The 25,337-nt window shown below is 33.0% G+C and overlaps 3 protein-coding genes across 3 annotated transcripts; all 3 read left to right on the forward strand.

Annotated features, from left to right (window-relative positions):
• Positions 1-3,090: 3,090 nt before the first annotated feature.
• LOC129902343 (stemmadenine O-acetyltransferase-like) lies at positions 3,091-4,413 on the forward strand. Its single transcript, XM_055977562.1, has one exon. It carries the CDS (start codon positions 3,091-3,093, stop codon positions 4,411-4,413), a length of 1,323 nt encoding a protein of 440 aa, XP_055833537.1.
• Positions 4,414-10,914: 6,501 nt separating this feature from the next.
• Positions 10,915-15,660, forward strand: LOC129903909 (uncharacterized). The gene is made up of 11 exons (XM_055979431.1): positions 10,915-11,370; positions 11,930-11,987; positions 12,101-12,211; positions 12,453-12,590; positions 12,984-13,053; positions 13,143-13,198; positions 13,463-13,588; positions 14,089-14,228; positions 14,552-14,624; positions 14,745-14,819; positions 15,155-15,660. Exons 1-11 carry the CDS (start codon positions 11,210-11,212, stop codon positions 15,464-15,466), a joined length of 1,320 nt encoding a protein of 439 aa, XP_055835406.1. The 5' UTR covers positions 10,915-11,209; the 3' UTR covers positions 15,467-15,660.
• Positions 15,661-16,838: 1,178 nt separating this feature from the next.
• On the forward strand, positions 16,839-25,241 carry LOC129902723 (uncharacterized). Its single transcript, XM_055978099.1, has 21 exons — positions 16,839-17,028; positions 17,101-17,177; positions 17,528-17,605; positions 17,986-18,117; positions 18,753-18,803; positions 18,897-19,031; positions 19,143-19,265; positions 19,400-19,477; positions 19,853-19,945; positions 20,020-20,142; positions 20,749-20,832; positions 21,071-21,169; positions 21,262-21,456; positions 22,085-22,160; positions 22,258-22,361; positions 22,449-22,705; positions 22,811-22,897; positions 22,995-23,225; positions 23,879-23,957; positions 24,036-24,099; positions 24,792-25,241. The coding sequence occupies exons 1-21, from the start codon at positions 16,938-16,940 to the stop codon at positions 24,908-24,910; spliced, it is 2,376 nt and encodes a 791-aa protein (XP_055834074.1). The 5' UTR covers positions 16,839-16,937; the 3' UTR covers positions 24,911-25,241.
• The last annotated feature ends 96 nt before the right edge of the window (positions 25,242-25,337 follow it).

Here is a 25,337-nt window from a genome sequence, read left to right on the forward strand (position 1 = left end):
ATCGCTAGGCAAACGTTTATATTTTCATATCATAATATAACACAAGTTAACAAGTTATGTCGCTTAATTTCTACTGGACTTATGTTGTTAGAGACATAAGTTCAATTCAGAACTCACAAGTTATTTCTTATTTGGCATAATTTAGTTCCTACATTACGTATGTTAATAGAGACATAAGGACTCTAAATTTATGTCGAGGATTAGATCCTACACAATTAATATCGGATAACTTAATATAACTTAAAAGAAATCAATTAAAAAAGTCAACATTGGACCTAAAAATATATTCTACATAACTCGTACAATAGCTACATCTTCAATAGAATCTAATTTTTTAATTGGAACATAAAAATATATACGAAAAAAATACTAAAGTTCAAACAAATATTATATATTGAATTCATAATTTTAATACTATTAGTCAAGTGTGCGTGTTTTGCATGTGTGTATCGCGTTAATTAATAATAAATCTATATAAAAATAATGAATTGTTATATGTACATTATATCATTAAGTATAATAATAGATAGATAGATGAAACATGAAAATAGTTCAAATATTATATGAAAATTTATTATATAGATAGATAAATAAATAAATGTATGACAAATAATAATTCAAAGCTATCATAAGTAATAATACTTATCACTTATTTTATAAAGTAAGAAAATAATGTAGCTAATATTTTATTATAAAGAGAAATAAAGAACTTTCAATGCATTACTTCATTACTTGAATCTAATGTAATTGTGTACTATTTCCTTTAAAAAGATGTGAAAAATTTGTTTAACAAAATTTTATAAAAGGTAAAGTTTAAAATTGATTTTAAACTCCTAAAAATTTGGTCTCCCTACTTATGTAAGATACAACAATGATTTAATAAGAATTTTTTAACAATTATCAAAGTTCTAAATATTAAAAAAAAAATTATTATTTTTACGGAAAAAATCATTTTTTCTCAACTTCAAATTTAGTGAGGTTAGACTATGTCAATTTTGTATATTCATTCAATGATTAACAACAATAACAAGAAGAAGAAAAAGAAGAAGAAGAAGAAGAAAAACAACAACAACAACAACAATAATAATAATAAACCTTTGATTTTTTTGACTATTTCATTCGGTGGCAAGATGCTTGTTTCGTCAAAATTTTTAATCAGAAATAATTTTCATGTGAAAGAGAAACACAAGAAATTATCAAAAGAGGACAATCAATTGTCAATTGTTGATTATGTATAATTGATATATAACCTTCAAAGATATTAACTAAAAGAAATAAATAAAAAAAGATGAGGATAATGCAGGTAAGAAGACGACTTGAATCAAAATTAAAATAAAAAGAAAACGTAAAAATTAAAAAAGCCAAAACCTTATTATAAAATTTTTATCACCCTTTATATAGGTATCACCTATAAAAAAAATTCTTATTTGGTTAAGGTAGTAATTTAGTTAAATTAAAATTTTAATTCCATAATCCAACCTTCATGGAAATTTCGGTGGGCAAACTTAACTCCAATTCTCAATTGGAATTGGAACAATTCTTTGCTGATCCGCAAAGTCCTTTATGGACTAACCAAATAATTGGTAATAATTTATTTATATATCATATATAAATAAATTCTAGACATATTATATTTCTCATATAAGATAAAATTTTAATTGATTTAGAAGTGTTAAATATTATGGTTTCTTGTCTTAGATTAAATTGGAACTTTAATTAATTTTAAATTTAAAATATTAGGAAAATAATTAAATAATAATTACTCAAAAAAATAGTGAAAAGACGATTTTGTATAAATCGGAGCCTTTTAATAAGGGGCAAAAAGTTCAAACAACATTATTAAGGACTTTCGTGCTTTTAATATAGTATAGATAACAAGTTCAGTATTAAAAGGTGCTCATAAACTTGGATTAACGAGACAAATGACTACCATCTTAAAAAGCAATGTGATGCACAAAACATACCGCATTAGTAGAGTTTGGGGAAGGACCACCCCGATGATAAAAATCAGTTTCCAACGTATATAAATTAAATCCAATTCAATAAAATATCTACAATAATTTCATTTCATAAGAAACATAGATTTTTTCCCCAAAAGCTATATTTATATATATCAAAGCACCAAATCTTTCTTAATCACTCACGAATTAGTGAAGAGATTAATAAATGTCGTGTCTAATGTACTGTAACGATAATGCCAGAGAGTAAGACTAAAGCAGATTCTGCAGTTTCCTCATGGTGCAGCGGCAATTTGTCATGTTGGTTGATTCTGAATGTTTGGAGTTGAGTATAATTCGCACGATTATTAATATTTTTTTTAAAAAAAAATATACTATTAAAAAAAAATTATTACCATCAATATGAAACTTTTTTTGCACACTCAGTATTTCCTCCCTCAACTAAATACTACATAGTTCTTCACCACGTCTCATGAGTTTATTTGGAGATTGATTGTGTATCACCTACATTATCCGAATATTTATGGCTATCAAAATCAAAGTTGACATATTTTTTTCTAAAGTACTCAGATTGTTTAAGATATTCTTACATCTTTTAATTATAGTACGTAACTTATTTTTCTAAACGACTACCAAGTATCGATATAAAATTTTGCTTGCGTACCCAAAAGTCAAGACTCACAAATTGGACTAATCTACATAGACATTGCCATCAAATGTGTGGGGTTCAGCCCAACTTACGAGATGCTATTTTTTCAGGGAGTCCGACTCTTTAATCGAAAAAAAGACCTGAGGGAGAAAAAATACACCTCTTGTTTGAAACTTCAAAAGGTGTGCAAAGTTTTCAAAAGAAAATATTTGTGATTGAAGAAGAAAAAATACACCTCTTGTTTGAAAATTTAAAAGGTGTGTTTTTTTTTTAAAAAAAAGAAAATCTGCTTTTGAAAATTGGCAACCGGTCCATTAATACATCGTTCAAAAATTGGACAAAGTTTTCTATAATTAATGATTCCTTTTTCCAACCTTTATGTATAGGACAAAGTTTAATAAAGATGCTAAGTAGCATCTATTTTGTCTCCCTAAAAAACTTCTTTGTAAGCTCTTCCAATTGTTCAACTTTCAAAAGCCAAATATGATGAAAGTTCAAGTTATTTCAAGAGAAAATATCCAACCTTTATCTCCAACACCAAATCACCTCAAAAAATTCAATCTTTCTCTCTTAGATCAACTCATTCCAGCTCCTTATGCACCAATTGTACTCTTTTATCCAAATCTCAACGACGTTCGCGTTTGCGAAAAATCAACATTGTTAAAGAAATCACTAGCTCAAACTTTGTCATCCTTTTATCCCCTTGCAGGGAGGTTTAAAGATGAACTCTCTATTGATTGCAATGATCAAGGAGTTAATTATGTTACAACCAATGTTAATTCCCATCTAATCGATTTCCTAAACGAACCAAACCTCGAATCAATTGGTCAATTTCTTCCTTGTCAACCCCCTTTTAAGGAATTAGGTGCAGGAGATTGTGTCACTAACATTCAAATGAATGTTTTTAAATGTGGTGGAATTGCAATTGGTTTATGTATAGCACATAAGGTTCTTGATGGAGCAGGGCTTAGTACATTTCTAAAAAATTGGGCCGGACTAATCCAATGTCCTAATTTAATGGCTAATTACTTTTTCCCTGCTGAAGATTTGTGGTTAAGAGACACATCTATGACAATGTGGAGTTCAATATTCAAGAAAGGAAATTTTGTCACAAAAAGGTTTGTTTTTAATGACTCTGCTATAGACAACCTTAAAAGAATGTCAACAAGTCCACATATCAAATATCCTACTAAAGTTGAGGTTGTCTCATCTTTCATATGGAAATGTTTAATAGCTGCATCCAAAGAGAAAAATTGTTCTAATAAGAGCTGTAATTCTTTGCTAACACATATAGTGAACTTGAGAAAAAGAGCAGCACCAGCTTTACCAGAGAATATTCTTGGAAATCTTATTTGGATATCTAGTGCAAAAAATACCGCGAAACGTGACATGAAGTTGCCTGATTTGGTGAATAAAGTAAAAAAATCTATATCAAGGATCGATGATTGTTATATTAAAAGGCTACGAAGCGATGAAGGGTGTAGTCTGATGAGAAAGTCTCTAAAGGAGATTGGAGATTTTTGCTCAAAAGGTGCAAATCACTATGGTTTTAGTAGTTGGTGCAAGTTTGGATTCTATGATATTGATTTTGGATTTGGAAAACCAATATGGGTGAGTACTATAAGTTCAAAGTGTTCATTTTTCATGAATCTTATTATACTTATGGAATCAAGTGCGTGTGTTGATGGAATTGAAGCATGGGTGACTTTGGATGAAGAAGAAATGAACATGTTAGTAGGTAATCAAGAACTCTTGGTTTTTGCTTCCATTGACCCTAGCCCTCTTCCTCTCTACCTTCCAAGGTAGGGTTTCTACGCACACTATACCCTCTTCAAACTCCACTCGTGGGATTACACTGGGTATGTTGGGGGTAAGGTTTGTGTCCCCACACGTGGGGATTATATTGGATATGTAGAAATAAGGTTTGCGTACACTCTACCATTTTCAAACTCCAGTCGTGGAATTACACTGGGTATGTTACCTTGTTGTTGTTGTAGACCCCTCTTACTGCTTCAAGTTGAAGTCTTTGGCCTTAAAGATGTAAATATCCATGGCTCACTTCAACTAAGTTCAAATATTCCTCTCCCTCCTTCTAACATTTTACTAATAGTGAAATGAGTAGCCTTTTTCTTTCTTTTCTGTAATTGCAATAAAGAATCATGGACATATAAAAATAAACACTGAATAACAATTGCAAATACTAAATAGTAATACTACTGAATGTACATATACAAGAGCACCTCCTTGGACCACAAGAGATAACAAGAACTTGGAGGAGAAAACATCCCACGTTCGAGGCACAAATCATCCCGCGTTCACGTACATTTCAAGGGATGTGATGCACATAGTCTACCCAAGCATTAGTGACTGTTTTCAAACAATACATAACATATAGATCACAGAGAAACAAGTCTTTACACATTAAACATTATAGCTAGAAGGAATTTTAACCGGAAGATATGCTGAACTTGACAAAAGAAATGGGTGCAGAAAATGCTTCATGATCTATATATGACAAATGACGAGTATCATGAACTATTTATTTTTAGTAAGTATGACAAGTAATTAGGAACGTAGAGTGTTATCGTTGTTTTGAATTTGGTTCAAACATGTTATTTGTCGTAAATGAATTAAGGAAATATAACAAATTTGCCGTGATTTGAGTTTAGATCCAAAATCTACCCTTATCGTTAGTGGTCTAGCTTAGGGATGTGGTTGGTTCGGTTCGGTTTTAAATGTTATCGATTCGATGTGCCAATATAAATTTGAAGATGTTGACACCCAATTTTGATCCTCCACAACGCAAATTAGCTATCGAATTTCTTTGAATTTCGAACATTTTTGAAACAATTAGCTTTTATAAAAATAAAAATATTATCATGTTATTTCTAACTATTTTTATCTTTTTATAAATTTTAGTATAATGTACACATTTCTATATAACTATATCTTTGATTACTATTTATGTGATTATTTGAAAATCAACTCAAAAAGATTTTATTTTTAACTAAATACAATGTTAGTTAGGTTAGTTTAATTATAGTTTATAGTTTTGAAATTTTTAGTTTTTTCTAAAAAAAAAATCTCAATCTCCCACATCGAAAAAAGATTTTGGGGTTTTTGGAGCCTATATAAAGGGTCATATTCTCATTAAGAAGAAGAAAGAAGTAAGATGTTCTTTTAGCCACCCAAAGTTAGAAATTTTCTTAACTTAGTTAGGATTTTGGACTCTTGTCCCCAGCCTAAAAGTTATGAAAATTTCTAATTTTCAATCTATATTTTCCTTCTAGGAAAATAGGAGATTGAAATCGAAATTTAGGCTAAAGACGGAGTTCTTACAACGTCGAACCCACGAAGGTTCGAGTCTAAATTTTCAATTTTTTATTTATGGATTGGAGTTCCGTCAAGCTCTTGGATGGTGGTGAAGTCGTCTTCCGCTCGTCGTCTTCGGTCTCTCTGCCCGAAGAGAGATAAAAAAATTCTCAGCTTTATTTTATTTAATTATTTCATATTTTATATTTAGTTGATTCGTACTTTTTTTTAGTATGTATTAAGAATAGTTAGATTAATGATAGAAATTTCTTATAGTTAGCATGTGTTGGACTAATTAACTAGCATGTGATAGAATTATTTCATGAAAACACTTAGTTTTGTTCATTATTTTTTCAGGTAGTTTTCTTTGACAATATAGATTTTCATGTTTTCAATTTTTTTTCCACATGATTTAGATAATAAAAATATGCTTAAGTTATTATTTAGTTAGAACATTCATGGCCTGATTGATTTAATTCTTTCTTTAAAATTTTAGTTAGTAAGAGTATATATTAATTTTGTGTCTTTTAGTTACTTGAATATATTTCTTCTTTCCATTTTTTTGTCTACATATAATATATGTTGTTAGTCACCTCTAAGATGCCATCAATTTGATACTCAACATATCATGATATATTATTTGGTTTAGCTTAAAATGAGTAGATGCTTATGTAATTTTATATTGATGCATGTGATATCGATTCGAGTCCATCTTTGGACTCCATCCTTGCATATTGTTGAGTTTTGAGTATCCCATCATCTTGCTCAAATTGCTGAAAAGTTGATACATGAAAAGAAAGCTAAACATTCATAGTTTGAATATTGATATTGGGCTATATACACGAAATACAAGTGGAAAACAGTATCGTATACACTGATATACAGTATTTATACAGTCTGATATGCAAAAAAAAATATTGTATACACTAATATACAGTAAATATATAGTCTGATATATAGTGATATACAGCAGATACAGGGAACAAACATGTGGTATACAATGTGTATACAGTTCGATATATAAAGAAATAATATTGTATACACTATATACAGTGTAGGGGAGCCTTGAAGTAACTGGTAAAGCTGATGTCATGTGACCAGGAGGTCACGGGTTCAAGCCTTGGAAACAGCCTCTAGCAAAAATGCAAGGTAATGCTGCGTACAATAGATCCTTGTAGTCAGGCCCTTCCCCGGACCCTGCACATAGCGGGATCTTTAGTGCACCGGGTTGCCATTTACACTATATATAGTTTGATATACAGTGGAATTGTGCTTAAGGCCCAAAACGCAGATAACCCAACAACTTAGTCCAGGTGTACAGAAATTAAGTGTCAGACAATATTTTCATGTGTTATTTATTGTTTATTTATATTAATTCGGATTATAATAATTTATTTACTTATGTTATTTATGCTTGCTAAGTTATTAACATGAATTTGTTTATCTTTAGAAAAATTTAATTAAGTTAAAACAAATTAAATAACATAACAGTAGATATGCTAAATCATTAAAGATATGGATTATTGATTTATCGCTTATCCGTTTAATTACAAATTATCATTATCGAACAGTTACACAAATAACCCATTACCGATATTAGTTTCAATTTGATCTTAAACAAAAGCGAACCTTTAAATTAAAGGCAGAAAAATGTGGTATGAAACTGGTGGCTATATCAAACCGGTGCTTAACCGGGGGAACTTTCTATGCTCGAGTAACATAGGTTTTTTTTTGGCCAAACCATCAGTGACTCCTTAAAGTTGGCATCAAGTTTCACTTAAACACCTTAAGTGGGCGATGTTCACTTTAGACATCTCATGTAGGGTCCCGCTGTATTATTTTAACACTTTTTGCTCACATGGCAAAGTAAGTGTCATACACTCCACAATAGCGTGTGAAAGGCTTCATTTAGCCATTTTTTATTTTATTTTCTCTTCTTATTCTCCATTTCTCAAACCACCATCTCCCATTATTTTTTCAAGCTTAAACTCCTTCAATGGAGGTCGAAATTTTTATTCAAATCCATTTTAAGCCATTATTTTTCTTCATTGTATTATTTTTCTAAATCTACCATCACCTCCCTCCACTTTTTCGCCGGAAAAATGGATACCAACACCCATATTTTATATTTCTTCTCACCATAGCCATTAATTTTATCACTATCGTAAGAATTTTTTAATTATTTTTTTTCAAATTTGAAAATCGCACCACTATCATCTTCTCATTTCTTTTTTAGATCCAGTAATTATAATTATGAAAAAAATAAAAATTTAAATCTAATGAAAATCCTAAAATGAAAAAAAAAAGTAGGGAAGAAATTAGGGGTTCACGGAGGTGCTGGGAAAGTTTTGGAAGAAAGGAGGAAGGAAGGGTGAGGTTTAGAAATATGTATTTATTATTATTATTTATGGCTGAAATTTAGTTTTTTTTCTATAATGTATTTTTAAAATATTATTTTGCACTCAAATGCCACGTGTTCTTTTTTGATTAGTTATAGTGTCAGATCATTCGCGAGTGTGTTACACACACTGTGTAATTTTAGTTGATTGTTAAAAAATGTTAAAATGACACAGCGAAACCCTATATAAGGTGTCTAAAGTGAACATCGCTCAGTTAAAGTATCTAAGTGAAACTTGGTGTCAACTTTAAGGGGCAGCGATGGATTTGACTTCTTTTTTCTTGTTTTGACGAAAAATATCGAAAATACCCTTACGATAGATAAACACATAAAAAAAGCGCGTTAGGAATGCAATTTCTAGTCTCATATGTTTTTTTTAATAAAGTCTTGTTTTACATGTAAGTTACGAGCAAATATATATTAGGAAAAATCACCTAATAAGAAACATCTAATTACTCTGTATAATAACACATTGATTATCATTGCATAAATGCTATAACAAAGTCAAGGATTATTAATTTTAATTCTAATATTACTAATATACTTGTGTTCATTTTAAATGAATTAGCCAAATACAATCTACTCATCAAAATCATTTCTTAAATAAATTAGTTAAACAAAATTGTTTTTTTTTTCAAAAGCACTTTTCTAAAAATCACTTACTTTAATAAAAGTGTAATATTTTACTTTTTGAAAATCAAACTATGTAAATTTTGATTAATATTTTTATCAAATTGACACGAGAAAAAATTACAATTTGTACTACTTTTCATACAGTTTTTGAATATTTAAATTTTATTTACAAAACATTAAGTTGGTCTAATCAAATTTTGTTTTAACGATCAATCAAATTGACCATCTCAAAAAGCAAAACATGACAATTAATTTGTGACGGGGAGGTATTTAAGAGTTTTCAACAAAAACTTAAACTAGAAGTCTCTGGTAAGAATGGGAGAATACATCTAAGCCCTCTAACTTTATGTGTATGTGCAAGTAGACATTTAAATTTGTATAGAGTTGAACATGACATAATACACATAATACACCACGTAGGATGTCGCGTAGGACGCCAAGTAAGACACGTGTGTTTACTTGTTCAACTTTATGCGACTTTAAGTATTTACTTATGCATACCCAAAGTTAGAGGATATAAACGTCAAATAAGTCCAAAATTAAAGAACATGTTTATGTATTATATATATTGTATTCAAATTCTTAATCTAATTATTTAAAAATATGTTTTAATAAAGAGATAAGTGTCAAAAACATACCTAAACTATTTTCCTTTTTTGAGTTTCATATTTAAACTATTAGGAGTGTGAGTTTCATACCTAAACTATCATTTATTAATTTGAGAAACACATCTCTCTCTTTTATTCCACTCTTGTCATGGTGTGTATACTACATTCTCTCTTTCATTTTAAAAAAAAATTGTCACATCACAATCCACTTGAACAAAATATTTCACATTGACAAAAATTAAACAAATTATTAAAAGTTAAAATTAAAGATTAAAGTATTACTATCCCCTCCCACTCTTCCAAAAAAAATAATTATAAAATAAAATATAAAATATTTTTCTTATCCACTCCACCACTTGCTCACACCATAACCCCCCCCCCACCCACAATGTTTTTTAGTTTTATTTAAAAAATTTAAATTTCTTTTATAAAAGATTTTTAAAAAGAATTCTTAATTCACCCCCCCTCAAATAATAATTTAGTTATTATTTTAATTATTTTTTCAAAGAGAAATTCTACCCCGCACCACCCAATCTCCTGCTTCCAAAAAAAAATCTCATTTGTGTTAGATATACACATATGATTCTAGAAAAGTATTTTTTACTTGCGACAAGACTTTTCTTAAAATATAATTTTTATTTCTGTTATATTTGGTACGCAAGTAGAAATAATATTTTTCTAAAAAAATATGTACATATCTAACTCAAAATGAAAAAAAAGTAAAAAAATAAAAAATAAAAAAATTAATAGCGGAGGGTTAGATGGAGTGGGTATAATTTTTTTTTAAAAAAATAAAAATTATAACATTTTTTAGAAAGGAGCGGAAAAGGGGGTGAAGTATGAATTTTTTTTAAAATATTTTACATAAGAAATTTTAAAATATAAAAGGACGGGGATTGTCTGGGCGGGGGGGGGGGGGGGTGAGTGGCTAAGAAAAATATTTAATTTTTTTTTAAAAATAATTTCTTTTTTTTGGGATAAAAATACTTTATTCTTTAACTTTTAATTAATATTAATGGTATCTTTAATTTTTGTTATGGTAGAATATTTCATCAATGTGAAATGCTATGTGACAAGGTTTTTGACAAAAATAGAAAGAGTAGTGAGAGTTTTGTGTTTCTCAAAATAATAAGTGATAATTTATGTATGAAATTCACACTTTCAATAGTTTAAATATAAAATTTAAATAAATAAATAAATTAAATATATTTTTGACACTTATCTCTTTAATAAATAGTTAATATAGTTGACACAAAAAAAACCAGGAGCTCTCCAAAAAAGAAAGAGCAGGTAATAGAATAGTTTATCTCAACAAAAAATAATGCAAACATTATAGCAATTGACTGAATTGCCCCAAAACAGCCAAATACAAAGAGACAATGATACTGGGATTGGATCATGAATAATGGGAACATGCTGAGAAGAAAGACCAAGCAATCATAGCCGTTGATCTCTACAAATCAATGACGCCCTGACCAGTGTCGTCTTCTTCCCATCACTGCCGGCATCTCTTTTCTTTAATAATTCCTAAGTTTTGGGGTTGTGAAGAAACCAAAAAGATTTGGGCTTGTCGAGAAAAAAAGAGGTGATATTTGGGGTTGAATCAAACAACAAAAATCACCGGATGTTGGTGTCTGTATCTGTAATATAAATGGGGTTTCGTCGTCGCCGACGTTTGTATTCGTTACCCATTTCGCCGTTAATCTTGTTTGGAGTTGTGTTGATTGTCCTGTGTTGTTCGTTTGTCAATGGAAATTCTAATGCCACGCAGATTCCTATTACTCCCATCAATCACGATCTTTATCATACAAGGTAAATATTTGATTTTTGTGATCTAATTTTGGTAGTGATTTGTGGTAACTAGGATTCTTGAATGGTGTAATTAGGTTAGTAGTTGAATTTCTTAAGAGTGGAAATGAACTTTTATGGATATCAGTTTCATTAAAGCTGTGCAATTAATTCAATTTTGATACAACTATATTAAGAAAGGTGAGAACTTTCTTCAACTGAGGCCGACTCCAACTGATTTGGGATTGAGGGTAGCTGATTGATTTGGAATTTAATGAAGGTGGGCTAGGAGATTCTAGTTCACAATGAATTTTTGGTGATGTTAATGAATGTGAGTAGCTTAACATCTTATTTGACTGAAGTGAATCTTTATAGATATTAGTGGGAAAAGGCTGTATGAGAGGCTCAATTTTGATTGCTGAACTTTAAATGTTATGGATCAAGAAAGGTCCTTACTTGTTCCACTGCTTTTGTACTTTATTTTTTTTTTAAAAAAAAAATGGGAGGTGGGGTGGGGTGGGGAGGAGGTGGTGAGGTGATCTGTGCTTCAATTTTCAATATATTAATTTATGGTATCTTCTAGGGGAGCTTTGTTGGAAGAGATAGAAGCGTTGGTCCATAGACACCCAAGCAAGCTCTCTGTGAGTTTCCCCTATCTTATACCTTTTCAAACTTTTGTCTTGGGAAAATTGAATTGAAACTACAGAAATATGCATCTTCTCTTAATATCTCATCTTAATTCATATTTATGCAGATGGAGACATTTTCCACTCAAAACAAAGGGTATCATGCAGAAACAACTGTAGTTACTTATTGCCGGAACAAGAAAGACTGTGATGACAGGTCAAAGCTTAGGATCCTTCTTGTAAGTTTACTTTCTCTGGTCCGTTATTAACTTTAGAATATTGTACTACCTTCCCAGGGTTTCCTAGTTAAGATAGTTAACTTGTAAGGAAAAATGAGAGAGGAGGGGAAGTAGAGTGTTATCTTTGAAAAGACTATGGGGTAAATGCTTTTCCAGACATTATACTGATTTGGTCTTTAGTTAGAAAATCTCAGATTGGTCATTGCTGGTGTTTTTGACAGATAAATTGCTTGTGTTCCAGAGTTTTGGCCAGCATGCGAGGGAGCTCATTACTACGGAGCTCGCGTTGCGGATTCTTTCCATTTTAAGTGAAGAGGAATTCTTATCTAGTGCTTACCCGCTTAATTTAAATAACACGCTTGATAAGCTTGTCATAAAGGTAAAATCCTAGTCTATTTGAAACTCACAGTCAAATAATGTGAGTAGTTCATATTTGTGAATCTATATTTAAGTTGTTGAATCAGAGAATTAAACCACTCCTAGTTGAACAGGATCTATATTTACATTCATCCCCTGTTCAAGTGTTTAGGTTCTCAGCTCTTTTAGTACCCTTCTAAAAAATCCGGCAGAACTCCTTTCATTTTGAGGTTCTTCCATTGTGCACACCTGCTGATGCTGGTGTGATTTTGTGATCCCATCCTCCAATGTACTGAAGCATTTTGTCTAGGAGATTCTCAATTAGTCATTTTCTGAAATCTTTATCACTTTAAAGAGTAACCAAATTCTCTTGAAAACTAATGTTACTTGGGAATGCTTTTATTCGTCTAATCAGGTTATTCCAATGGAGAATGTGAATGGGCGTAAACTTGTTGAAGCAGGGGATCTCTGTGAAAGAAGAAATGGTATAGCTATTTATCTTGCCAATCTGATCACGGAAATTAACTCTATAGAGAAGTACCAAGAGAATTAGTTTCAAACCTTTTTTTGGCAGGAAGAGGAGTTGATCTTAATCGGAATTGGAGCGTGGATTGGGGCAAGAAAGAGAAGGTTTGGTCTTTAGACTCCATTGGTAGACGATTCGTTGTGTTTAGATATTGTGTCTTCTTTACTGGTGTATGGACAGGCTGTATTCCTTTTATTGTAGGTTTTTACTTATGCCATCTTGGTGGTGCTAAAGTAATATTTGCACTTAGTACCAAATTAGCATTGCTTTACTGGATTCTTGTGTATATGTTGTTTGTGTTTACTAGTTCAAATTGATGCAGCTATGTGCTTATACAGCTCTTTGTCCCTTTGATCTTTCCTTTTCAGGATTATGATCCCTATGAAGAGAATCCCGGGTCTGCCCCTTTTAGTGAGCCCGAGACACAAATTATGCGGAAAATATGTGCATCATTTGAACCACATGTATGGGTTAACGTGCATTCTGGAATGGAGGCAAGTATGCTTTTGTTAGTATGTCTTGCTGCTGTTTGCGTATCTGAACTTTTCTGCATATAATAAGGATACCATTTACAAGCTTTCCTCGTGACTCATTTTAAAATTTAGGGCATAGAGGAGACCTTGTAGGACTTTCCCAGACATTTTGCAAGGTGCAGCTCCTTTTAATAGATTATAGCTTGTGCCTGATCTTCCCAAGATTCTGTTTAGGTAAAGTCATTAATTCAAACTACAATAGGATGATCAACTTTAATTATTTGAAAATTTGTGAGTATCGACTCTCATAAATTAACTGGTCAAAGTGAACAAATAGACGTATGTCAGGAGTAAATTATTGTCTTCATGTTTATGATGTTTTTACTGTTTTTGGTATATTAAAAATCAAATTTCAGGATCACAGAATTATCTTCTTCATCTCTATTCAAAGAATAATAATGTTTTCTAGTCTCTTTGTGAATGAAATACTTATTCTGTGCTGTTCATGTAATTATTTTCAGGCTCTATTTATGCCATATGATCACAAGAACACGACTCCGGAAGGATTACCTTCTCAGAGAATGAGATTAATGCTTGAAAAGCTGAATCGTTTTCAACTGAATGATCGTTGCTTAGTTGGATCTGGCGGAGGCTCTGTCGGGTTTGTATCACTTACTCATGACTTTTATGTTTAGCTACTTGGCTTGAGAAAGGAACACAAGTGCTTTCCTGTTAGATATATGCAATATGCTCACCATTTATCTAGCAGTGAATGTATTCTGTGTTACTGCTAAAAACAGATGTTAGGCCACTTATGGATAGAGGAATAATGATAAAGTTACATCACAATGTTAGGCATGAAAAACGTGCACATCTGATGTCTTCCCCTCTTTGAAGTAAATACTAGGGTCACCATTCACTTATTATCTAGCTTTAGATGTAAATTTTCCTTACCTCAAGTATAACATTATGTCACTAATACAGATATCTAGCTCATGGGACAGCAACTGATTACATGTATGATATTGCAAGAGTGCCCATGTCTTTCACCTTCGAGGTTTGTTTTTGCATTTTTATCAATTTATATCCGTTAAAGTCCTTTTTCAATGTCAAGCATTTTTAGTGATAATTCAATGACCGATATGTATACATGATGCATGTATCTATTGGTTGGCAGATCTATGGTGATGGCACAGCCTCGTCAAGGGACTGCTTTAAGATGTTCAATCCCACTGACATCACTACTTTTAATGTAAGTTATACCCTCTGTTCCATTTTAATTTTTATGTAACACTCCTTCCTTTTTAGTCTGTTCTGAAAAAGAACCATAAAAACAATTCAACTTTAAATTTCACATCTTACCTTTAATAACATAATTTGTAGCCACAAAATTCTTGAACTCCATGGTCCATACACAATCAAACACCTTCACACAAAATGCATGAAGGGGGAGTATTATGTTTCGTAGATGATGCATTTTCTTTGCCATGTGTCCTATTTTTTTCCCAACAATAAGTGTTGACAGGAGTAAAACTGTCTTCCTCAATTCATGTCATAATGCTCAGCCATTTTCACTTTGAATTGCAGAGAGTTCTCAATGACTGGTCTGCTGCATTCTTTACATTGTTCAGTTTCGGCGGGGTCCAGATGAAGGAACTTCATCCAAATGCAACTGGATCCAGTTTCGAGAAGTGGGTTTCTATCGATGATTATCTGAACGGTTATTTAATGGAAAGGAAGAGTAGATACGGGAAGAAAATGGAGGTGCTTGAGCTGGGAATGCAGGAGATTAGGACATACTTTAGATTGTTCTTGTTATCATCTGTACTTCTGATGTTTATGTTTTGTTCAAGAATCTCAAAGAGCGGCCGGCAAATTGTTTCTGCTATGTCCTTGTGATTCTGTGATGGTATTCTTTGCTGCCCTTGAGATTTAGCTAAACAGTTTTGAAAGAGCTAGAAAGTGAAAAAGGGGCATGCCAAATTATTCTTTAGCTGTGTAATTTTTTTGCCTAATTTCTTTTCCTCTGTTTATTTATAGAAACGGTAGAGCTTAGGAAGGCTCTTGTTGAAGTTGAAATGTTGAATTGTTAACATTGTTTAGTTGGGAGTGTGGATAGATAATATAGATTTTTGCCATGTCCTATGAGTTTTTCCTCGTTTCTTTTTGTGGTTTCATCTTGAACCAAAAATGCCTTTTAAGACCTAAGTCGCGCAGACTCTTTAATTTGGTGCTGCGCCAGTGTTGACATAACATGGGCGTGGGATACGTACCGGATATGCTCAATCAATTTTGGATATTTCAATCAAAATTGATTGAGAAATTTGCGACATTATAACGTCCGCAACTAGAAAGTGATTTAGTTCAACATCAATATTGAAGGTGAAATAAACTTTAATGACTATGTGGTAGTTGTACCAAAAGAACACTAATGAGATAATCATTATATATTCAACTTGTTCTCAAAATTCGTGCATTCATTTTCTTCCAAATAATCCACCATAATTTAGACATATTTTTATAACTCTATTTTTAGATATTTAAATTAATTTAAGTTAAATTTGTGCATCTGAATCCGTACTTTCGAATTTTAAATTAGATCATGAAGAACAAAAATTTCACTGAAGGTAAAAGAATTACGTGATCTTTTGTTATTTGTCTAAAAATTAGTCGATATAATTATTCGATGCTTGACTAAGAAATAGTAGGAATTTCTGAAACTAATCGAAGTATGTGTAAGATGAGCTGAACCGATTAATATTTTTATTTTTTTTTAAAAAAATGATATGAACAAGGAAAGTACTTAAAGAGAATGAGTAAGTGTTTAACCATGATTAGTGAATATATTATCTATACATATTTAATTTTGTATAGTACCTTGCTTTTTTATCAATATAAAACTATTTTATTTACCATCTTTTTTTTTAATTTTAATATAAATTAAATAGAAGAGAACTTTATAATTACCTTTCCCAGAACCCAAAACTCAAAAAGAAACAAACAATGAAGAAATTGCCAACATATAACCATTTTGATATATACTAATTTTACTATACTCGATTTTTTCTTTATTTGTTTGAAATACTATATTTTTATTATAGAAAATAGAATTGTGCCACACTGTTCCTATTTTCAGAAGGGTGGATTTGTATATTTGTTAAACTTTAAGGAAGGTATTTGTAGTATTATCAAACTATATGGGAGGAAACAGTAATTTTACCCAAAATACACATATATATCAAAACAATTTGGAATAATAATAATAAAAAAACCTTAAACCCTACTGAGCTGATTGCTGGCTTTAGCTGATGGGCTGCTAGGGTTTATTGTTAGAGAAAAATTGATTGCTGTTTGCTCAATCGTAGAGAAGATGGGAGGTTCTCGAGCTCAAGTAAACAAGGCTCACAAAACTCGATTCGCGTCAAAGTCATCTCGCAATGTTCACAAAGTTTCTACAAAAGGTTCAATTTTTTTCTCTAAATTGTGTTATTTTTGCTTAATTTATGTATTAATTATCTCTTGGTTACGTTTAGATAAGAGCAGAATTGCGAAACCTGATCGCAATCTCTCTAAGGGAGCTCGGGCAGCTCGGCTTCAGCGTAATAAGATGGTAATTTTTTATTATCAATTTAATTTTTTCTGTTTAGCTGACTCTTAACTAGTTTGGGATTGATAGATTATAGAAGTAAGAAAAAGTTTATTGCTTTCTGGGTTATCGAGTTATCATGTTAGGGGTCATTTGGTATGCAGGATAAGGTGGGATATACCAGGATTAAGATTGGGATTAAAATTATACTATGTTTGGTTGAAGAGTATAAGTTTAATCCCAACCTTAATCTTGGTTATGAGGTGGGATAAATTAGTCCAGTATTGTAATTGCACGACTAGAATCCCGGGATAGCTTTGTCTGCGAACCAAACTACCCCATAGTGTTATATTCTAAAAAATGTAATTTTGTAGATGAGGGAGCAGAAAAGAGATGCTCTTTTGAAAGAAAAAAGAGCTTCATGTGGATCAAATAGTCCTCCCAGAGTTATTGTAAGTATTCTTCTTTGTTTTTTTTGTTTCTTTCTTCATCTTTGGATTCCTATCTATCCCGGACGTAATCCTTGATGTGAAGAATAAAATGAAAAAGGTTTTTCCTTGCTTCATTTTCAATTTTTCTTAGGATTTGGTCTATTCCACTCATTTAACTAAGAATAAGACCAAAGATTTTCAAATTTTGAAAAATAGATAAACAAGTTATCAACTGGAAGATTATTTTTTTTCTGTTTTGTTGAGTAAAAGATTTAATTAGTAATATTGAATTGGTTTTAAAACAGTTATTATCTGTAATCTATTCCATGGTCAGCTGGAGTGGAGAAGGAAGATGTTTGTTATCACTTATCAATGTTTTCTAATGATTGTTTATGTGACAGCTTCTGTTTGGTCTATCCGGATCAGTTGACCTTGGTGCGCTTGAACAAGATCTCCTGAAGCTATTGTCTGCAGATGGAACTCGTGTTGTGTTTCCGGCAGTTGCTTCCTCCGAATATAAGCTGAGAGCAACGGTAGGAAGTGCATTGTGGGAACTCCCTTTATCTATTACTAGTTATTAAACAATACACAAAAGGAGAATATTTGCATTATTGAATCGGTCTCAGGTTCTAATTTAGGTGAAAGTATCATATTATGAGCAAACAGAAACAGAAGCTTAACTATCTCTGCAAACACAGTTTTGTTAAGTTTAATCAATAAATCAACTGACTTCTGCGGGATGGAGTGATATGTCAGATTTTTCTTTCCATAAGTAAGTAAAACACATTACTGAATAGTATTAAGAAGATTCTGAAATTTGTAGAGAGTTCGAAAAGCAAAATCTCGGTTCCTTTTCTAACCTTACATAGAACATCAGCAAGCTAGGGAAGTACATTATAGGATAGTAGGTGCTTTGACTGTACTTAAGAATACGAGTAAAAGGATGCTAGGGTTCAGGCATGTGTGTGCCATACCAAAATACCAAAGAAACAACATAATTACTCTAAAAATGAATTTTCATATCACATTTTTGGTGTCAAATCTGATATCAGAGGCAGCATACTATGAATTGTTTGTCAGTTGATAGTTAAATGGTTTTCCTTGCTTTGACTTGTTTGTTCTTCACAGAATGTTTTGAAGAAGTTTAACAGTAAGTTATTTTGTCTAGGTCTTAAAAGCTCCTCATGGTGATCTCTTGGCTTGTATGGAGATGGCCAAGGTATGATATGTGCTCTGAAGTATTTCCAGGTTTTGATTGCTCTTAAGTTCTTTTCATCAAGGATGCTTTAGTTTGAAGCTTTGGCAATTGCAGGTTGCTGATTTGATTGCTTTTGTCACATCTGCAAGTTCCTCTAATGAAGAAGATTGTTATATAGATGCATTTGGCTCTCACTGCCTTTCGGTCTTTAGAGCCCTTGGTCTTCCTAGTACTGCAGTACTGATTCGTGTAAGAATTAAGATACTTCCCTGAAAGAAAGACCTTTTTTCATTTTCTTGGGAATGGTTTAGTAAATATTTAAGGCGTTGAGACTTGAACAAGTTTTCTTCTGTGTTTTAGGATCTGCCCAGTGAGTTAAAAAAGAAAAATGATTCAAAGAAGGTGTGTACAGCTAGCCTGGCTTCTGAGTTTCCAGAGGACTGCAAGTTCTATCCAGCAGATACAAAGGATGACTTGCATAAGGTAATGGTTTGGAGATTGTGTTTTATTGCTTATAACAGCTGCATGCTAGATGTCTTCTGACCTATTTCTATCTTAGTCTAATTAACTTATGAAATCATTGCTTTTTCTTCTGGGTCATGGTTTGCTGTTTGTAGTTCTTGTGGCTTTTTAAGGAGCAAAGGTTCTCAGTACCTCGTTGGCGTAATCAGCGGCCATATCTAATGGCTCAAAAGGTATGGACCTTCCGGCATCCATTTCCCCATTTTTTTGACAGATTTTATCTCCTTTCAAGGCCCCTGGCTGGTAAAACTTTCTTTGAGCTTTTTAGATTAAGTATATTCACCGAGGAAAAAAGGGAGCAAAAGCAATTATTCTCCCAACATTGTTACATTTCTTCATGCCTAGGGCCCTAGACCATAATTTTGACTACCCAATAACTGAAATGTATATAGCTCATGATTTTGTCTACTCAACTTTAATTTCAATGCATGCGATTCTGAATTTGCTTTGTTCTCAACTGTGGTTTTGGGCTTATGTACTTCTACAGATAAGTTTGTTAGTTTATGATTCAGGATGAAGTTCTTTCTTGGCGTCTATTTGTGTTTCAGGTCGACATGGTAGCTGATAATTCCATTTCTGGAAAATGTACACTCCTCCTCTCTGGTTATATTCGTGCTCGTAGCCTGTCGGTGAATCAGCTGGTAATTGTTTTGCTTCAGCATATAACTTTGAGATACTAAAGAATTGTCCTTGACATTAGATGCTCTTGGATCAGGTTCATATAACAGGTGCTGGAGATTTTCAGTTATCCAAGATCGAACTTCTAAAGGATCCATGTTCCCTGAATGTGAGAAAAGGAGGGGACTTAATGGAGTCTGATGACATGAATGAGGCACAGGTGCACTTTTAGTTTGTTTTACTTAAACAGACACTCTTTGTGGTATTGAAGAAATTATTTGATAAAGATGCGATTTAAAACTGTAAAATAGTGATTTCCTATTGAATCTACTCATTTATGCTTGAATTTCTTTGGGCCCATTTCTTGTCTCGCGATTCTTCCCTTTCTTTGGACACCAAAATACAATTTATTAATGAACTTGATCAGCTTTGTCCTTTCACTGATTATCTATGCTCCTCGTAGAAGGCATTTTACTCACGAAGTTCAACATTTCAAAGTTGTGTATAGACGAAATAAAGTGCATATTGAAATATATAGAGGTTCAAATGCTCAAGTTACCATAAGTTTTGTTATACACTTGTACTCAAATAATGGGATACCTATGACATTGTAGCTATGTGCTCCTAGTGCAGCTGTCATCTTTCTTCCCCCTTTTCGGGATGATGCATTTTCGAAAAGACCAATCCCTCTCCTTGAGTGGCGCAACATGATATGCAAACATCTATTCTCCCCTGACCCTGCTGTAGTACATTTCATGGTTTCTTGAACAGAATACTTTTTGTTTTTCCGCTTCTTATCCCAGCTACGTCTTCTAATGTAATTCAGGTCCTCAGTTGCTTGATGTCTGACCCTATGAAGCAAGAGCCTTTACTTGTTGAGAATTTCCCTGATCCATTGGCTGGGGAGCAGGTATAATTCTATTCGTGGTACAATTTTATTGTTCATTCTATGAAAGCAGAAGTTGACGAAGGTTCATAGATGAAATTCACGTGTTATATCATTTTACCTTGTGCAATTCTTTTGTAACTACTGGATTTTCGGTTCATGAGGAGATGCACTTGTCTCATCATTGTACCTACTTGTGCCATTCTTCTGTGATCATTTATAATTTGTACAAATACTTGATGTCTATTTTGGTCTTAATCAGACATGGCCTACTGAGGCAGAAATGGCTGAAGCAGAAAGAAATCAGGAGGAAAGAAAGCTGAAAAGGAAAACTCTTCCTAAGGGCACTTCTGAATACCAGGTTCATTTTCTGTCAATATTTGCCCAAACATGTATTCTTTATTGTAACCTGGGCATATTGGTTTATACCAGAAATAATTAGTTGACTTGCAGGCTGCTTGGATTGTAGAAGATTCGGACGCTGATGTTTCTGAGAGCGAGAATGAAGAAGATGATGGTATGGTGTTGGACGAAGGGGAAAATGCCTTTAATAGACAAGGGTGTATGAATGAGTTTGAACTCGATGATGACCAGGCTTCTCTATCACTTAAGTCGGATGAAGAAACTGAGACTCATTCTATGATGATGGTGGGTATACCTATTTATCAACATAGACAGGACTATATGTTTTCATTTATGGCATTGTAGCATTTTAGTAAGTAAAGCTGATAAGATTAATCCGGATGATCAAAAAGGGAACAGAAAATACAGGATGTTAACTACATATCTCATGAAAAAAAGGATTGCAATAAAGCTAATGGTGGTAATTTCCATGAATCATATATATGTTACTTATAATTCTTGGTGATTAAGCCTACCATTTTAACTTGAAGGGATAAGCAGCCTCAGATCTTTCCGTAGTTGCTTTTGAGGGGACAACAAAATATGTAGAATTTACACAACAAAATGTGGAGTCTATCTTTACATTTCAGTGATACTTGTTATTGTAAATAAAGGCGTTTTAAGGCGATGGACATACATGCCATGTTTATGTTGAAATATTTTCCAATTATTTTGTAGTCCAATGTGTTTATTTAATCTTTCCATACATTTTTTATTGCGGTTGTATCTGATTTTGACTGCTGACTGTTTGGCTTATGAATACAAAAGCATTTGAGTTCTCTAAGCAATGTTAATATACATAAGCAGTTTAATCACAGATATCCCTCCCTAAGTGTGTTTTGTAAGTTGGATGCTGGACCTATGTATTGTGTAGGATGGTGAGAACCTGACTAAGGAGCAAATGGAAGACGAGATGAGAAAAATTAAAGAAGCACATGCTGAGGATGAAGGTACTTATTTGAATTTCCACTGCTTAGCAGCTTCCTACGTTTTTGTTATTCGGAGAACATTCTTTGAAGTTCTTTTTGTTGCGGCTTTTGCCTACAGAATTCCCTGATGAAGTTGATACTCCATTGGATGTCCCTGCTAGGAAGCGGTTTGCCAAGTACAGAGGGCTTAAATCTTTCAGAACTTCCTCCTGGGACCCCAAAGTAACTTCTTCTGTTAATTGAATAATTTGTGTCTAGAAAAATCTCTGGACGTGATCTAATTGCATTAGATCTTGGATGGGATTGCAGGAATCTCTACCTCAAGAGTATGCTAGAATATTTGCATTTGACAATTTTAATAGGACACAGAAGCATGTACTGTCTAGAGCCCGAGAGATGGAACAGAACATTGATGAATGTGTACCGGCTGGTTCATATGCAAGACTTCATATACAGGAAGTTCCAATTGGTGTGGCAAACAAGTTAAATCTTGGAACGAAGACAATGCCTGTGACCCTGTGTGGTCTGATGCAGCATGAGTCTAAAATTTCTGTCCTCCACTTCAGGTACCTCATCTGGTTATATGCTTTTGTAATATTTTCCCCCTTATTTCTTTCCCTAGTGGTTTTATGTGTGATTGTGTAAGGACTTAAGTAGCTTTCCTTTTGCAGCTTAAAAAAGCATGACAGTTACACTGCTCCAATAAAAGCTAAAGAAGAGATGATATTCAATCTTGGTTTTCGCCAGTTTGTTGCAAGGTCCTTTTCTTTTGTGTAATAATCTTTGTAGCCTTTTGCCAGGTTAAGTTACTAATGTTCATTGACTTCTTTCTGCGCCCTTCCCCCCTGATTACAGGCCGATATTTTCTTCAGATAGTTTTAACGCTGATAAGCAAAAAATGGAGAGGTTTCTCCATCCCGGGCGTTTTTCAGTAGCTTCAGTGTATGCTCCTATTTCATTTCCTCCCCTTCCTTTAATTGCCCTGAAGATTAAAGACGATGGAACTCCTGCCACTGTTGCTGCCATTGGCTCTTTGAGAAGTATTGACCCAGATAGGATTATTCTAAAGAAAATTATTTTAACCGGGTAAGTTTCCCCTGACATTTTAATGGGTGGCTTTGGATAATCAATTCCTCGTTTGTGTAGGAGGGGTCTGATTTTTAAGGATGACAGTATAATGAAGTATTGCTATTTTAGGTTTGTTTAGTTGATCAGCTTCTCTACCTATAACGCTTGCTAGAGTTGTGATTATAGCTCCATTTCCAATCCACCATTTTTAGCCCTGAAGTATTGGTGGGGTTGCCTGAATTTCTATTTTAGGTTTTTCACTGTTTGGTTGTTATATGCTTTCATTTGTTTACACTGGAAGAGATGTCTTAGATGTTTATTTCTGGAACTTTTCTTTCTGAACAACTTAGATCTGTTTTTTGTCTTTCTTCTGGCCAAATTTGGTTTATAGACTGAACCTACTTAGTACCATAATACAGAACCGTTATGCTTTTTTACTAGGCATATCATGACATGTAATTTGTCAACCAAAAAATCTTGTTAATTGTTTATGCGAGCTGGGATCTTGGAGAAGTTAAATGAAGTGTCTTTCTACTTATTTTTTTGCATCATTTTTATTTTAGAATTGGAGGGTTTTGTTAGTCCTAGAAATGTCAAAACTGATTGTAGAGAGAGCTAGTAGGTGATATTGTTAACCTTTTTTTTCACAAGATATGTCATCTATGTTGCAGTTACCCTCAACGAGTATCAAAACTGAAAGCAACTGTAAGATACATGTTTCATAACCCAGAGGATGTCAGATGGTTCAAGGTATGCAAACAATTGACTTTTCTGTTTTCTTATTTGTCATGCTATTCACTTTTAACAAATTTCCTGGACCTTTTGTAGCCTGTTGAAGTTTGGTCAAAGTGTGGTCGTCGTGGTCGCATCAAGGAACCTGTCGGTACACATGGTATGTCTCTGAAATGTGACTTGAAGTTTCTTGAGATATATGCAGAAATTGTCCACTCTTCTATCCAAACATATCCCCTCCTCCCCTCAAAAAGTGAAGAAAAAAGAGGGAAAAAAGTTTGTCTTGGTGTTAGAATTTTCCCTCGTTTTTGTGCATTAATGCGTGATGTTATTTGTACTAATCATGCATAAGGTTATCATTTTCCCCTTGATTATGGGGTCTGTGGCCAAGGAAGCCTATCAGAGAAAAAAAACAAATGCGCTTGCTCTGTTGCTTGAATTGTGCCATTTTTCTTCCTTGAACAATAAGCTCTACATGTTCTTTGGTTCTTTGAGCACTCAACTATCTACAGCTTGTTGGTCAGCAAGCATGATCATTCCATTGCCTTTCTACTATTTGTGGGTGCCCGAACAATTTGACCCTTTCTAGATGAACACTTGTTTGTCGCATGCTCCTACTAAGTGACACAAGTGCAACTGTTTTAAGTCTGTTTGTTATTTCCTTTTGGATGTATCTCGTCATGGATTTAACTTAAGCACGTAGCAGCAGGAAATTTGCCTTATTTTCCAGACTAATCCCACTTCTTATAGACAGTTGCCTATAGTAGTTATCTTTTAACTGACTTGACAACGTATACAATCTTGCACTGTTGGTGTATAAAAGTTAAAGCTGACGTTGTGATTTTTGTGCAGGGGCAATGAAGTGCATCTTGAATGGAGTCCTCCAACAGCATGACACGTTATGCATGAGTTTGTTTAAACGAACATACCCAAAGTGGCCGGAAAAGTGGTTCCCTATGACAGATGCTTAAGAGAAAGGTCGGTCAACAGGTGGCCCAGGTCTATGGTTTCTCTGATGTGTGGAGGAGGAAGAAATCATATTTGCTGCACAAAGGGAATGAAGCTCTGGTTCAGAATGGGTTACTATTTAAGTTTTTTATGGTTGGATTGGGGGTGGTGGGGTAATTTTTTCAACTTTGTTTCCTTTTCTTTCTCCCCAGAGTTGGTCAGAAACCAGTTTATAGTGTATGTATAATATATGGTAGCTCATTTTTTGGTGCCACAAAACAATCCTGTATCACTTATAAATTAATTCCAAATTGCGCACATGAATTTTTTGTGCGTATAAATTTTGATTCCTTAGCAAGTTTTATACCATGTTTTAATTATGCTAACTCAGCTGTTTTACTGTATTTTATATGTAGTTCAGCCTAGGCACAGAGAAGGTATATGCGCGGG

Source organism: Solanum dulcamara, chromosome 9 (assembly GCF_947179165.1).
Source record: "Solanum dulcamara chromosome 9, daSolDulc1.2, whole genome shotgun sequence".
NCBI lineage: Eukaryota > Viridiplantae > Streptophyta > Magnoliopsida > Solanales > Solanaceae > Solanum > Solanum dulcamara.

Excerpts from the sequence above, each read along its gene's own strand:
- LOC129902343 (XM_055977562.1), top strand. The coding sequence starts at position 3,091 with ATGATGAAAGTTCAAGTTATTTCAAGAGAAAATATCCAACCTTTATCT.
- LOC129903909 (XM_055979431.1), top strand. The coding sequence starts at position 11,210 with ATGGGGTTTCGTCGTCGCCGACGTTTGTATTCGTTACCCATTTCGCCG. Across the intron at positions 11,988-12,100 it reads GACACCCAAGCAAGCTCTCT|ATGGAGACATTTTCCACTCA; the intron begins GTGAGTTTCCCC and ends ATATTTATGCAG. Across the intron at positions 12,591-12,983 it reads TTGATAAGCTTGTCATAAAG|GTTATTCCAATGGAGAATGT; the intron begins GTAAAATCCTAG and ends TCGTCTAATCAG.
- LOC129902723 (XM_055978099.1), top strand. The coding sequence starts at position 16,938 with ATGGGAGGTTCTCGAGCTCAAGTAAACAAGGCTCACAAAACTCGATTC. Across the intron at positions 17,606-17,985 it reads ATAGTCCTCCCAGAGTTATT|CTTCTGTTTGGTCTATCCGG; the intron begins GTAAGTATTCTT and ends TTTATGTGACAG. Across the intron at positions 19,946-20,019 it reads GCCTGTCGGTGAATCAGCTG|GTTCATATAACAGGTGCTGG; the intron begins GTAATTGTTTTG and ends CTCTTGGATCAG.